We start from the raw sequence: 15961 nt of genomic DNA on the forward strand, positions 1-15961 counted from the left end.
ACCCACAGGTATATATGACATTCAAAGTTAATCACCGTGTCCTTCCTCTTCCCAGTGTTGCCCAACACGGGGCAAGTGGAGAGTCAGTCCCTGCCGGCCCCAAGCTCCAGCAAGGGGCCACATTCTGAGCGCCTCCCGTGTGCCAGGCTAGGGTACCCCAGAGGGGGAAGCAGGCTCAACAGTGCGTGAAGATCCATGTAGGAACTCGGGCAGAGGGGAGCCTCTGGTTCCATGGTGAGAGGGTGGGGATGGGGTAGAAGCCAGGGAATCACAAGCAAAAGCACACGGCCAGGGTCAGAGAGTAGCCCCAAGATGGGGAGAAGTGGTCCTCACCTGGGGAAAGTTCTACCCACCCATGAGCTGGCTGGGAATTTTATGGTTGTCATAGCGGGGAACCCACTGGCACTTCGTGGAATGGGGGCCAAGGATGTTAAACGACTTGCAAAGCTCAGGCACCCCCACACCGCAAGGACTTGCCCATCACTTCACTGGGGAAGCCCCATCTGAAAATCATGGCGGCAGCTTCCAGAAGCAGCATTGTTTCCTGGGCAATCCTCTTCCGGGCAATCCCCACAGCAACCTACAGATGATGAAGCTCCAGCTCAGAGAGCACGTGTCCTTCCCAAGCGCTGTAAGTAGCAAAGCCAGGGCTCTGAGTCCGTGCTGAGATTAAATGAGAAATCCACTCCAGATGCAGCATAGGAAGCTGGTCCGGGGCCTGACACCCCCCCCCCAATCCTTACAAGGCCTTGTTTTGGGGTCTTTCCATGCCCCCTGTCACCACTCCTTCCTCTGAGAAGGGGCCAGCAGTCTGGCTGCCACAAAGCAGGAGACGCAGCCCTCCACCCCCGGCTCAAGGAGGGCCCAGGGGCCTGGAACTGCCCACATGCTTACACCTGTCTCCCCAGACTGGGGTGGACAAGCCCTAAGCTTCCTTGCTGGTCCCTGAAAGAAACAGCCTGTCTGTGGTTCTAGAACAAGCTCAGAAAAAGAATCTCATCGGCCCCTTGCAGAACTTCTGAAGGTCTCTTGGCTTTTTAGAAAGTCTCTTTTCTCAGGTTTACTGTGCCCAGACCCTTCGGGAACCAGCTCAGTGAGATACAAAGCACATTGGCCTGAGGGTCATGAGAACTGGTCTGCAGGCCTCACTGAGGTTTTAACAAACTCTGTGACCTTGGGCTGGCCACTCAGCCTCTCCCGGCCTCAGATTCCCCTTTTGTAAAATGGGGAGATACTCCTTGCTCTGCCTGCCTTGCAGGACAGATGCATGGCTGAAAAATGAAATAAAAGACAAGAGAGCAAGCGTCTCCCCCTTCTCTGCTCAGACAAGGGTGAGAGGGGCTGCTGCAGGCTGCGCCCAGGAACCTGAGTGGGGAGGAAGCGGCCTTGGAAGAAAGACAATGCTTTGGACAACAATGGGTGGAAACAGAACCTGGATGTGGTATCTCCTTTCCCTGAGGCTGGAACCTGAGACCTTGCATTTAACCTACAGCTCTGGGGGAGGGGGAGAGGCTTTGTGCCAGGCCAGTAGCTAGCAAAAGCCCCTGCCCTGGGGGAACGAGAGCAGTCGCCGGGAGTCCACCCCAAGCCAGTCTGATTTGGCTCTAAGCCAGGCCTCCGTGGACCGGCCTCCACAGGCGAGGCCACAGCAGCAACAGAACTTGTAGGAATAAGTAGAAGAGCAGCTGTTCTATCCCAAGCACCTCGTGTGTGGCAGGAGGGGCTGAGAGCTTCACGCAAGTGTTATAACTCACTGGGTCAGTATCCTTCCAGGTGATAAGGAGCCACAATCAGGATTTGAACCCAAGTCTATCTGATTCCAGAGCCTCCAGTCACTTGCAAAATGAACCTGCCCTCAAGGGGCTCAGTCCAGTGGGGAGATGGACCCAGTATAGACAAAGACGGACCACGGGGTGGGGAGGCCAGGGGCTGACCTCACCTTCCCACTTCACTTGTACCTGGAAGTCATGGGCTGTGAGCTCTGTGAGGCCAGGAAGGCACCTGTTTGCTTCATCAATGGCTGGGTACCCAGCACAGGGCACAGGAAATATTGCCAAGTGAAAGAGTGAACAAAAGAATGAACCCAACTTGAGTCTCGGGTCTTTAAATTCCCAAGACACTCTCTTTCCATCGCATTCTAAAGCTTTGCGGCATATTCCAGTTTCCCCCCCAAATCTGGAGGACTGTCCCTTTAAGTTCATCATCTTGCTAATTAAGGATGGTTCCAGACCTAGTCGGTGACGAAGCTCAGGATAATCCAGGGCATTCTCCAGACCGCATCAGGGAAACTTTTCCGTGGGTCCTAGATCTCTGAGGCTGATAGGATGCAGAACTCTGCCGCCCTGGCCAGCACATGCCAGGTCAGGGCCAAGCCGTGAGCGGGCGATCTAGGTCACAGCTCCACATTCCCTGGGATCCTGAGACCTCTCCTCCCAAGAAAGGTCCTCCTCTCCTCCTCCTGCCCCTAACACTTGCCACCTTACTTCTGTCAATGTTCCTATCACGGGCAGCAATTCCAGGTCTGTGTGTGTGTCTCCAGAACTATCCAGGAGCTCCAGTAAAACTAGGAAACACCCCTGCATTCTGTACTGCCCAAAGTGCCGTGTACAAAGCCTGGCACAAGGAGATGCTCAGCAAACCCTGAAGGTGCTCAGAAAACATTTGCCCCTGAATGGGGCTTGCTGGCTGGTGACATCCTGAGTGGCAGTGTTTGGCTTAGCTACAATCTGTGTCCCCCAGAGTGTGTGGAGGCTGACATGGTGTGGAATCTTAAATGCTGTGTGGATTCCCTTGGGCCAGTCTCTGGGCCACCAATGTTCAAAGAACTTCTGAAATAGAAGGCACAACTTTCAACTTTCAGAGAGGCCCTTTGTTCCCAGAAGTCTCCTGCAGTCCCTGCAGTGCCATCCCCCAGAATGCCAGGCCTTGCCCTGGCTCCTGGCACTAACAATACAGGAAGAATCACTATCATAAGCCGTCATGTTGGTCACCCTCTTACCCTGGGCAGGGCTCTGTGTCAGGTTCTGCGCTTTACCAGCTTCGCGATCACCCCAAGAAGCAGTACTATGACCATCACCCTCACTTTACAGAAGAGTAAGCTGAGGTGTGGAGAGGTGAACTAGCCCACCCGAGCTCACCTGCCAGCAGCCCAGGCAGCCATTTGAGGCCCATTTGTTGAATGTCTACTGTGTGCTGGGCCCTGTGCCAGGTGTAGGGAGACCTCTGTGAACAAGACAAAACTGGGCCTGTCCACTCTTCTCCTGCTCTGAGCTGCTCTGAGAGCAATGCTCAAACTGTCCTTGCAGTTCTTGGGGCGACAGAGGAAGCGGGAGCAAAGCATCGGTGTGTGGAGAGGCAAGGCCTGGGGCATGGAGCCCAGCTCTGCCACTGACGTCAGCCTCCCGGACATGAGTCTGATTCTTAGACAGACAGCATGTGGGAATGTCACAGTCATCTAGTGCTGTGGAACAAACCACCCCATTCTCCCCATTTTAGGGTTTCTCGTGATTCTGTGGGTTGGCTGGGCTCAGCTGGCCGGTTCCTCTGCAACCAGCTGGGAGCACAGTCGGTGCTGACCGTTGTCTGGAGCACTTGGGTCTCCCCGTGGCCTCGTGTTCTCCAGGACCTCTCTCCACACGCTCTCTCCAGCACGGTAGCTTTGACTTCTGTACCTGGTCATTGACTTCTGAGAGGGCCTGGCTTTTACCTCAACTACTAAGCTACATTACCACTTACTAGCTGAATTACCTTGGGCAAATCCGCTCTGAGCCTCAGTTCCCTCATCTGCAAAGTGGGGATTAAATTATATACTATGTGTAAAGTGTGGAGCCAATGCCTGGCACATGGTCAGCACTCAATAAATAAATGTTCTCCTCGCTGTCAATCTAGAAGGATTGTAAGAGCCACAGACCCCTCTGAGATTCAGCCTCAGCTAATCTCCCTGGCTTCAGGAGAGGGTGCAGACTGCGAGTTCAAGCCCCGAGCTAAGAGTCAGGAGACTTGAGTTCTGATCCTGCCTCCGCCACCAACGCTGTGTGTCCCACAACACTTCTCACACCCGCCACCTCCCCATGTACAAAAGAAGCACATCTTAGCCACGTTGCTGTGAGCCTGGGTTATCCGCAGAAAGCGCTCTGAGAAGTACCGCATTCTACCCAGACATGCATTCAACACACGTCAGTACACATCACCCCAGCTGGTAGAAAGGAAGTAACACAAAACATGAGAAGACAATGAGCAATAACGTTTTTTTCTGGTAAAAGAGAAACGGGACATCAATAGGCAAGGCAGAAGAGGTGGTCAGAGAGTGATGGAGGGAGCAGGAGAGGCAGTGGAGGGTCAGCGAGGGGTGAGGGTCAGCCCCAGACGGGTAGAAAGTCCCCACAAGGAAAAGCAAAATAAAACAAGATAAGTCATGCCTCTAATTTCTGCGGTGTTGTATCGCTTACAAAACCCTCCGGTGTGATCTCACCGGGTTCTTTCAACAGCCCCAAGAGGGAGGTATGGTCACCCTCATTTTATCCACGAGCTCAGGCACCGTGACAGGGGCCTGCAATCCCAAAGCTAAGTCGTGTCAGAGCCAGGGCTGTACCTCTGAGCTGTCAGAGGAGCTAAGAGAGTGACAGAGGGTGTGTCCTTCAGAAACCGGGGAGAGAGGGCCTTGCGTGATCTGCTCACCGCCCTTCCCGAGCTCAGGAGGTATTTGCTGACTGCAGGACGGCAGCAGTGGTAGGGATCGGGCTGGAAAAGCTGCACAGGCCACAGCGGGGGACTCTGGGCCCTGGTAGGGCCTTCTCCCTTCTCGGGATACCGGCTGCAAAGCCGGTCGTGTCCCACCTCGTGGCGGGTGGGGGACGGAGAGGAAGCTGGAGCTTGACTTCCGTGGGAGGGTCCTTCCGGCGCGCAGGCGTCCTCAGACCCGGAAGCACGTGCAGGCACCTGGCAGTTCCCCCACCCCACGCCCGGACCCCCCAGAGATGCAGTGTCATCGGTCTCAAATGCAGCCTGGGCCCAGGGATTGTTAAAAGCTTCTGGAAGTGATTCTGAGGTGTAGGCAGGATGGATAACCACTGAGAGAGGAACAGAGACCGAGCCCCCCCCACCCCCCGAGAGAAACTTGATGAAGGTCGGAAAGGAGGCGGTAAGGAGAAGAAAGCAGGGCAGCCCGCAGAGGAGAACAGAGGAGGGGGGGTGGGCAAGGGAGGTAGAGAGGTGAGGGGTGGGAGCAAGCAAGGAGGGGAGTCAGAGGCACAAGCTGGCGGACTCCCTCACGACTAGTCTCCTCTTCGCACATGGGAGCCCCTGGGACGGCCTTAGTATCTGGCGTCCACGGTCAATGGCCCCTGATCCCAGCCTCACTGTCCCCGCCTCCTGGAGCTCCTTCCCGGAAACACTACATGTGATGCATTCTGGAAAAGGCCCCCCGGGCGGTGCATTCCTGCGGGGTCTCCTGTGCCGGCAGCACGCCCGGACCCCCCACGCTCTGCTCAGGGCATGGGCCCATGGAGACCCCTCAGTATTCCTGTCACCCTCCTGGCCCGTAAATGGCACCCCAGTCACCAGGCAAGTCAGTGCCTGACGGTGAGCAGAAACAACTTCTGCTGATCCTTTGTGTTCACGTCATTAATGTCACTGCTCAGGACCCCTTCCTGTCATGGTGCCACTGCCACAGTGACCTCCTTTTTCCTCCTAATCTTCCTCTCCTTCCAAAGTCAAGACCCCACCCGCACACCTCAGGTGGAGCCAACACCCACCCTCTTCATCCCACGAAAACCGAATCTCAGGGGCTCCCCAGGCCTCGCCCCTCGGCGCTGTGGCTGGTGAGCTGGGCCTTCACGAGCTAGCTTATTTCCCTGCAGCTCGATTAAAAGCAACTTCATTAAGAAAGCCACACACTGGGCCGCACTGGAAGCGTGCAGGCAGCAGGAGCAAAAGCTGCTTAACGAGGCCGGTGGGCCGGGGTGGGCTGCCCGCTCATCCTGCCCTTCTGTGCCCATGGCCTCTGAAGTCCTCCCAGGCCCTGCTCTGAACGCTCTCCCTCCCCGGCCTCCACCCCTTCTCCTTCTGCTGCTTCTTCCTCTCTCATCTGCCCACTCCAGCTGAACCCTCCCTGGGACTGAAGAGAGCGACATGAGGCCGTTGTCCTGAGACAGGCCCTGCCCACACTGGGCAGCGACCTACCAAGCTGGCCTAGCGCCCCCCAAGCCTCTGGGCCCCCAGTCTGGGAGAAGGAAGCTTTAGAATGGCTGGCAGGGCCAGCTCCCAGAGACCCCCCAGGGCCTTCTTGGCCACCAACACCAGAGTTCCCTGAATCATGTTCCTTCTGAGAGGCCTGGCTTCCCTGTGTGTGAAACAGAGAACACGGGAGCAGCCTCTTGGGTTGGAGTAAAGACTAAATCAATTAGTGCATCTAAACCACTCAGCCCCCTGCATAATGAAACGCTCTCTACAAATGGCAGCTATTATTAACATTACTATCGTTATTATTACTATTGAGCAGTCTGGATGGGGTGGGGTAAAGAAATGAAACAAATTTAGAAGTCACTGCCTTCCACTTGTTTGGTCAAAATCCCCGTCGATACCATCTCTTAGCGGCATCGTGAGCAGAGCCCCGAGCTTTCTGGTCATCTTCCGTTATTCACAGTCCAGTCCAGGAAGGTTTGCTATTCCAGCCCGGCATCTTCTTTGTGCCCAGGGCCTGGACTCCTCACTTCTGTCGGGCTTGTGGCTCCAGACATGGAGTGGGACAGGGTCGCCTGCTCTGGCCCTCCGCATCCCCTACCCGCTCCAGCCCGGGGTGGGGGACATGGTCTGATTCTGGGGGGCACTGCCATGGGCGTGGCCCCTCCCTGTGGTGTGGCAACCTCTCTGGTGAGCTCCAGCCAGCTCTGGAAGCTGTCAGTACGGCCGGCCTGCAAACGCTGTCTCATAGAGCACCGTGTGTGTGTGGGGGGGGTTCCTCTGGGGAACCTGAGCAGCTCCCACACGGTAAGGATTCCCAGCCAAGGACCCCTGACTCCACCCCACCTCAGCTCCTGCCACGGGGGACCCCTCCCCTGGAGGGCAGGCTTGGGTGGAGTGGCAGCAGGCTTGCTGAGCCTGGCTCCCCTTCACAGCACCCCCGGCCCCACAGAGCGGAAACCGCATACTTGACGCACCTAGTGGTGGCGTGTCAGGCTCCTTATGGCCACTGCCCTTGCCCAGGACGGCCTCTCCCTAGAGGCCTGGGGACCAGACCAGTTAGCCCCTGCCCGGGCAGATGTCCTTTCCTATAGGTGTGTCAACCTCTCTGAGCAATTCTTCTAGGAAGGGGCCACAAAAACACTGGGCCTGGGATATGACTGTTGCCATTGTTCCCTTCCGCAGTCGTCTTTCCACCCTAGGAAGGAGCGGGGGGTGGTGGTTGGGGGTAGCAGGCCTTAGAGGAAGCCCTGAGGCAGGTGCCTGGTTCTGCCTGTGGCAGCTTTCTTTAGAGGATGGGGTACTTAGCACCACTAGTCTCTATTTTGGGCCCTACTTGCCATTTCTAGGGCATCAGGAAAAATCCCACTCAAATTCCTACTCATCATTATTATCGATTTAATAATGAAGCCAAGATAGAAGTGGTGAGGGTAAATTTAGAAATAGTGTGCTGGAAACGGACCACCCCTCCTCTGTGGGTCTGACCCTAATAACACTAAACAGCTCAAGTCTGTCCCCAAAGAACATTGCCAGTGTGAGGGGTGATTCGACCTGAATGGGGGGGCCCAGGACTGGCCAGCATGATTGTGGCAGGAGAGAGCTGGAAGCTTACAATTCCACTCAGCACACAGCAAAAACCAAGCCCATGCCCACAATCCTTGCTGTTACCCTGGAGCCCACTCCATCCTGGCTGCACCACCCACTCCTAGTGCACCCCAGGAATTGGGCTGAGAGTCTGAAGTCCTGGTTAGCCCTAGGTTCTTGCACTCACCCTACGACCTTGGGTAGGTCCCTGGACCTCTCTGAGCACCATCTTTGAAAGAGAAATGGGTCACAATGCCCATGTTACAAGGGAGTGGTTAGAATTATATGAGATTCTAGGTGTGAACCTTATCCCCGTGGAGCACTGTGTGGATGTGGAGGGCCACCTTACCAGGGATCCGTCTCCTACTCATACCCTGTCATTTCCACCTAAGGCCACAGCTGTCTCTCTTTCCCTAGACCTTCCGGTGGCCTGTGGCCAGCAGCCTCGACAGCAGTGAGATACTCGAGATTCAGATCTTCAGCTACAGCAAAGTCTTCAGCAACAAGTAAGTGTGGGGTGGAAGAGGTGGGGCCTGAAGGGGCTGGGGGTCTGCCCTGCTTCTTGGGCTACCCTGTCCTTTGAGCGTAAAAGGGGACTCATACCCCAGCCTACCCTGGATTGACTGTCGCAGCCCCCCTCCTTGCTCACTCATGTTGTCCTCAGAGCCCCTCAGCCTCCCAGCCAGTGTCAGCCAAGAACACCCTACCCTCCCATTCGCTCCTTCTGTCCCCAGCGCCCTCTCAGCTTCCTGTCCCCTTTTTCAAGTCTTCTGCTTGATACCGTCCTGGGTGACAGTTTCCCAGCAGAGTAATTAACAGAATGGCTGATAATGTACTCCAACAGACCATCTGCAGCCTTGAGGACGAACTTCCCACACCCGGGGAGGATGAGAAGCTCTGAGGCAGTTTGGTGCAGTGGTTCGGGCATCAGGAAAGCCTGATCTCAGATTCCGAGCTCATTCATCTAGTGTGACCCTGAGCTGGTTACATAACCTCTCTGAGTTCAGTGTACTCACCTGTAGAAAGCGTAGGTATTTACCTCGAAGGAAGCTATGAGAATTAAATGAGATAGATATCCATACATGCGTTCATTCTTCCAGGTGTTTACTAAGTGCCTACTGTGTGTCAGGCACTGAACCGGGTGCTGAGGAGAGCAAGTGCCTCCCCTCACGGAGCTTGCATTCTTCAGCAAAGCACACCTACCAGTGAGCACTACCACTACTAAGGGTTCAGTAGAAGGAGTTCCTGTCCGTCTCTCTGGGCAACGAGCAGAATTCAGGATGATTTGAACAGTCTGAAATGATGGCTAAACATAATAAATGTAAAATCTCATTTGGACATTCAAAACCAGTTGCTTTTACACCAGCTCGAGGGGGTCATGGCTGAAGAGCAAGATGTCCAGAAAAGCATGGGGTTGTTACTCAGTGAGAGTGCAGTATTACTCAACAGTGGGAGGAGACTACAAACGAAAGAAGAGCTGGCCTAATCCTAGCTCGTATTAATAGAAGTAGAACAATCAGGGCAGGAGAGGTGAGGGATGAAGCTTCCATTGTCCTCATGCTGGTTGGAGAGAATACCAGTAGGCAGCTCCTTGGGTTGCCCAGACCTCCCAAATGTCAATACATTTCTTTATATAATATTAAAAAATCATATTAGTTAATTTCATCAGAACCATTCTTATCATTGGGAAGTTGTCAAACTCAAAGGTGGATATAAATTCTCTAAAATTCTTATTTTCACTTGAAAGCTTGAAGGAGAAAGGACTTTAAGTCTGACGAGTGGATGAAAACCTCAAGGAGAAACTCACAGAGGACATGTCCACCCATCCATATATCTGTCCTTCCATCCAACCATCCATCCTTCCATCCGTTCATCCTTCCATCCATCCTTCTGTCCATCCTTCTATCCATTCATCCTTCCTTCTATTCATCCTTCCTTCCATCTATCCTTCCATCCATCCTTCTGTCCGTTCATCCATCTCTCCATCCATCCATCCATGCATGCATCCACTCTTCCAATCACTCATCAGATACTCACTGAGCAAGTATTCTGTACAAGGCAGATACTGCGCTAGTCACTGGAGGTACTGAAATGAGAGATTAAGTCACTGTGCCTGTCCCTGAAGAAAGTTTCCTGCCATTTGGAAGAGGAAAGAGAGATGTGTGCCCAGAGGCAGGACCAGGACCAGGCTTCATTGCTGGCAGACAGTAGACAGCTGAAAGGTAGCCAGAGCTCTCCAACCAATGAGATGTTGGAAAGTAGTGAACTCCCCATCACTGGGAGAGGGAGTGGATCACAATGTTGTGGAGGGGATTTGTGAATGGGGATTTTTTTTAATGTTTTTTTTATTACATTATGTTAGTCACCATACAGTACGTCCCTGGTTTCCGATGTAAAGTTCGATGATTCAGTAGTTGCGTATAACACCCAGTGCACCATGCAATACGTGCCCTCCTTACTACCCATCACCGGCCTATCCCATTCCCCCACCCCCCTCCCTTCTGAAACCCTCAGTTTATTTCTCAGAGTCCGTAGTCTCTCATGCTTCATTCCCCCTTCTGATTACCCCCCCTTTCTTTATCCCTTTCTTCCCCTACCAATCTTCCTAGTTCTTATGTTCCATAGATGAGAGAAACCATATGATAATTGTCTTTCTCTGCTTGACTTATTTCACTTAGCATTATCTCCTCCAGTGCCGTCCATGTTGCAGCAAGTGTTGAGAACTCGTTCTTTCTGATAGCTGAGTAACATTCCATTGTATATATGGACCACAGCTTCTTAATCCAGTCATCTGTTGAAGGGCATCTCGGCTCCTTCCATGATTTAGCTATTGTGGATAATGCTGCTATGAACATTGGGGTGCATATGGCCCTTCTCTTCACTACGTCTGCATCTTTGGGGTAAATACCCAGTAGTGCAATGGCTGGGTCATAGGGTAGCTCAATTTTTAACTTTTTAAGGGACCTCCACACTGTTTTCCAGAGTGGCTGCACCAACCTGCGTGAATGGGGATTTTTGAATTGGGTCGAACCACACAGGCTTCAAGGATTCTGTGGTTTTTATTGAGAACTCACAACATCTCAGCTGAGCATGGGGTGTGGGAATTTAGGCCTGCTAGCAGGGCCACAAGAGAAGATGTTCAGGGCAGAGAAGGCACCCCTTGGCCTTTTGGGGTATCACATCATTCAGGCAGCTGCTATAGTATCCACAAGAGAAGTTAGTGAGACACCTCACCAGGCGCCCCCAAGATGAAGCAAAACCTTCTTCCCTCGGGTGAGAGATTGGGTGAACTGTGAGGATAGGAGAAACAGGAGCAGAAGGGCCCACACACACACTGAAGTGGGTGTGGAAAAGGAAGAACTGGAAGCTGTGGGCCAGGGGAGGCATCCAGGCACCCCAGCAGGGAACCACAGGCAGATGTCAGAGCTTCCAGAAGCCTCAGAGCCCAGCCAGTGCAACCCTCGCTGCATAGATGGGGAAACTGAGTCTCAGAGAGCCTACTGAGGCCACTAGACAGTGACATGGCTGGGGCTAGGATGCCTGTTTTCCTTCTCTCATTCCCAGAAAACCGTGGCATGTGAGCAGTGATCATGGACACCACTGACATGATCGAGATTGATAGTTCTTTACAGTGAAAGCCACTAAACAGTCACCGAAATGCTGGAAACCCTTGGAAACATCAAAACTCTTGCTATAAACAAATCAGAAGTATTTGTTAAATTGGGAAATTGAATACCATCCCAGTGAATACACTGAAACTTCAGGCTTCAGTTAGTTCTGAAACGCCAACAAGAGAGAGACAGAGCAAGGGAGTTCCTAACCGAATCCTTCCCTTCTTACTCTCTCCCCACCCTCTCTGCTCCACCCAAGAGGAGGCAGGAAACCCCTCCAGGGGAGGTCTGGTCTGGTGGGAAAGGGTCCACTCATTTTCTTGGAAAGGATGGGGAAAAGGAGTGGCCATCCCATGAGGAACACAAGGCCCATCCTGACACAGGCCAGCTTGGGGGTTGGAGTGGGAGGGTAGCGTGCTCGAAGTGAAGTGGGGCTCAGGTCTCCCCACCCTGGAGTCACCAGGCTCCTTCTCATGGGGCAGCTGAGCTGAGGGGGAGGTTCTGGGGTTTGCACTGGGCTTCACAGCCCGCAAAGCCACATCTGCCCCTTGGGACAGTGCCTGGCCCCTAGCAGGCCCCCAATTACTTTGTGGAATGAATGAATGAATAAATGTCCCATGGGGTCAGGAGGCAGAGGGTGTGCAGGGTGGAAGGGTCTGGAAGCAGAAATCCAAATGATCCTTCTTCTCTGAAAAGTGCAGGGCACTCTGAGGTGAGAGCCAAGTCACATGATTGATGCATTTGGGGAAACTGAGGTAAAGGAAGCTGGTATGAGAAACAGAATTTATGGGTCTGATCTCACTACCCCCTATCTCAGAGAAAGAGACTTGTTCTAGAAGCAGAGGGTGGCTTGGGAACTGGCCCCTTCTCCAGTGGTGGTAGGGGCTGCCAGGAGGAAGCGAGTCCTGGTCAGGCACGAGGAGACCCCAGGTCTGCCCAGCCTGCCTTGAATGAGGTCCTCCTTCAGGAACCTCCTGTGAGGACAAGGTGTCAGGTCCAGAGGATCTTGTGTGTCCCCCTTTCCCTGTCCAGAACTGTTGATGGGGAACAGCCTGATGCAAGTGCCAGCCTCCTGGGACTTCTGAATAATTCAGGAGCCAGGAGAGCAGTGGAGGCCTAGCCAGGCCTTGGGCACTTGACACGGGCTCCCAGGGGAAAGCAATGAATTATTGACAGGTCCTGGTGCCGGGTTGCCGCTCTATTGTGGTCAGTCTCTGAGCCCATCCATGCCTGAGGCCCCTTCCCTGCTTCCCCTGCTCAGCCTACCTGGCCACTCTGCGGAGGCCAGTCCAGCCTCCTGGGTGACTGTGGGCCCTGTAGGGGGTGCCCTCTTTGTGATGGGTAACTTCCATGGGCCACATAAGGGAGGCTATCAGAGGACAGAAAGTCAGGTCCCAGCCCCTTCAACTAACTTGGGGAAACAGGCCCAGCAAGCGTCCTTGCCCAGGATTACACAGCAAGGGCAGGGCAGAGCTGGTCTTCAGCTCAGACCTCCTGACCCCTAGGCCAGCATCCTTCCCAGAGGATGAACGGCCTCCCATCTCCACTTTCCAAAGAAAGGACCCTGCTGTCCAAGGGCTTATGAGCTCATCCTGCCTGGTCACCCGGGCCAGCCTCCCTCCCAGGCAGCTTTTCCATGCTTACCCACCCAGAGGAAAAGAGGCAGCAGGCAGACCTCCCTGAGTCTGCAGCCAGGCTAGACAAGGGCAGCCAGGGTAGACAGGGAGTCACCCCACAGGTCAGAGCTAGGGCTCCCTGCACCAGCTCCCTCCCCAAAGAATGTCTACGGAGGGGGCTGGGCGGTGGCATTCTGTGGGAAGCAGTATCAGGACACTTGCTTTAAAGCTGTGGGGAAACTATGAGGAGTAAAAGCCCCCTAAGCCACCCCCTGGGTCCCAGGGTCCTAGCCCCACCCTCTGGGCCCCAGACAGACCCTGGCTCTGTGAGGCTATGCATCTGCCCCCAGAGCCTGCCCTGCACTGAAGACCAGCACAGCACGTGTGTGGGCCGTCCAGACAGTCATGGTGGGAGGAGGGGCGGGCCTCTGAGTGTGGCAGCCGCAGCCCAGCCGGGTTTCACTTGAATGCTCTCAGAGCAGGTAGTATCACCTCCTTCGAGGACATGGGGAAAAAAGCAAGGCTCAGAGAGGTTGGAGAGCCACCCAAAGTCACACAGCTGCCTACAATCTGATGCCAGAGCCCAGCCTCTTTCTGCTCTCTATACTGCTCCTGTTAAGGATGGCATTTAGTCTGCATGTGGACAAGACTCAGACCAGGGCGTGCGGAGTAGGGAATTTGCCAGAAGGCAGATCACCATAGTAAGTGTGGTTAAAGCAGCGAGAGCAGCTGTGGAGTAGTGAGATACCCGTCACAGAGTGTCTAGCAGGGGGCGGAGAGCACGGGTCAGGGAGGATGCTGAAGGGACTCTTCCTTAACAAAATGCTAGGCAAACCTTCCTCTCTGGCCCTCCAAGTCTAAGGTCTGAGACTGACCTCCGTAAGCACTTGCAGGGGTGGATAGGGAGGAGATGGCTCCATCCTGCCCCCTGGGGGTCTCTTGTCACATTCCAGCATCTCTGCAGATGCTTCCTCTGCTGTGCAAAGGGCAGCTTCCAGCAAAGACGGGCCTGAGTGCCCATACTCAGCAGGGGCTCAGTGGGTCCTACTAGAACTAAAAGGGCCCGTTGGCAAAGGGCAGTAGTGGACAGAAATTCTCAAAGTATGCTCGCCAGCCAGCATCATCAGCATTACCTGGAAACTTGTCAGAAATACCTATTCTCAGGCCCACCCCACTGAGGCATGAGACGCCAGGGCGGCAGGTGGGGCCAGCGGTGACCTGGAGCTGGCTCTTACCCGCTCCCAAGAGCAGATGGTGCCCATCTCTGGGAGTTCAGTGACCACACGTTGGAAGCCTGAAATTGGCCATGGCGGGAGTATTGGCCCCACAGAGATTGTTGGGAGCTCCGAGTCAGGACTGTCCTTCTCTCCCGGCCAGTTGTTAAACAGTTGCCAGCACCACCGTGGACGGGGAGGTCCCAGTCATTTATGTTTTCACAAGCCCTCCAGAAGATTCTATTTATCCTGAAGTTCAAAAACCATGGATTTAAAACCAAAAGGCCCGTGTATTTTCAGAACTATAGTCTGTTGCTAGAATGTCGACACAGCACCGAGGCTGCAAAGCCACCCGCCTCCGCGTGGCATAAAGACAAAACTGAGACTGAGCGGCAGCTGCTCTAGGTCCCCTGGCCCCCTGCCGGGACTTCTCTCCGGGCACGGCCCAAGCCGGGGGAGGCCAGGACGCCTCCAGGGAAGAGGCCTCCGCTGGGCAGGGTCCGCGAAGCACCCAGAAGCCTAGTCAGGCTTTCCCGTGGAGGAGTGGTATGAAGAGTCTTGCCCTCGGGGAGGCAGGACAGCTGGTAGATAAGGCTCTGAGCTTTGGGGGGAGGCATTTCATGTGTGTCCACTAGGGCTGCTCCCACTGCTTCCTCCTCTCGCACAGATGGGAGGCTTTTTTAAAAAAACTGTATCCATGGGGCACCTGGGTGGCACAGCGGTTAAAGCGTCTGCCTTCAGCTCAGGGTGTGATCCCAGCGTTATGGGATCGAGCCCCACATCAGGCTCCTCCTCTATGAGCCTGCTTCTTCCTCTCCCACTTCCCCTGCTTGTGTTCCCTCTCTCGCTGGCTGTCTCTATCTCTGTCAAATAAATAAATAAAATCTTTAAAAAAAAATAAAAAAAAACTGTATCCACCCTCTGTGCTCCTCAGGAGAGCACAGACATTCAGAATTCGCCCCAAGCCTCACCTCGCTTGGATTTGCTGTTAGCTGCGTCCCTTCCTGCTTTCTCAGACTCACCTCCCTCCTCTGTGAATCAAGGGCAGCACCGGGTGACCCCAAGGCCCATTTGGCTCTCACACACTGTGGGTGCTCCCCTCAGTCTTTGCCGCTTCAACCAGAAATGGTTGAACGTTTTCATCTACCCCATGTGGAATCACCGTGTGAAAACATCTCTCTGAGTACCCCGTTCCTCCCTGAGCAATAACCTTCAAACTGTAGGGTAAAATGAGGTTCAAATCAACTCAGTCAGCATTTATTAGGCACCCACTGTTGTTCATTAATTCAGCCAGCAGATATTGCGATCTCCAGTGTGCTGGAAATATCACATACAGGCTGGAAGTAGGACACATAGCTCCCCCACCCCTACCCCCGCCCCTGCTCTGGAGAGGCTCACAGCAGAGCGACACCCCTCGATACCCACCAGACTGCTTCTGGAGTGCTGACTATGTTCTTGGCACTCTGAGGATCTCAGCCCTCTAAACAGCCGGAGAAGCGGGGATTATTGGCTCATCTTAGGAGAAGCCAGACTGAGAGAGCCGAGGTTGTCAGGGAGGCAGGTAACGGGCTGGTGTCAGAACCGGGCTTCAGGTCCCAGCCTCCAAAGTGCAGGACTGTGCTCTTCGTAGCACTGTGCTCCCCTCCTCTGCTGTCAGGTGGGAATTGGGGATCCCACAACCAGATGGGCCCTTGCCCTCAATGGGCTTATGGAATGCAGGTGTGAGCATTGTGGACTAATCCAGGGACCAGTGAGC

The 15961-nt window shown here is 54.2% G+C and overlaps 1 protein-coding gene across 4 annotated transcripts in view; it reads left to right on the plus strand.

Moving 5' to 3' along the window:
* The window catches only part of OTOF (otoferlin), a 91614-nt gene that overhangs the window by 22121 nt on the left and 53532 nt on the right, over positions 1–15961 (plus strand). For all 4 annotated transcript variants that reach the window (XM_087863794.1, XM_045809241.2, XM_045809240.2 and 1 more), the window contains exon 3: positions 8182–8270. In XM_087863794.1, coding sequence (XP_087719920.1) covers positions 8182–8270 — 89 coding nt within the window. The remainder of the gene's footprint in view (positions 1–8181; positions 8271–15961) is intronic.

This window comes from Ursus americanus, chromosome 7 (genome assembly GCF_024610735.1).
Source record: "Ursus americanus isolate L20-20 chromosome 7, mUrsAme1.1.p, whole genome shotgun sequence".
Taxonomy (NCBI): domain Eukaryota; kingdom Metazoa; phylum Chordata; class Mammalia; order Carnivora; family Ursidae; genus Ursus; species Ursus americanus.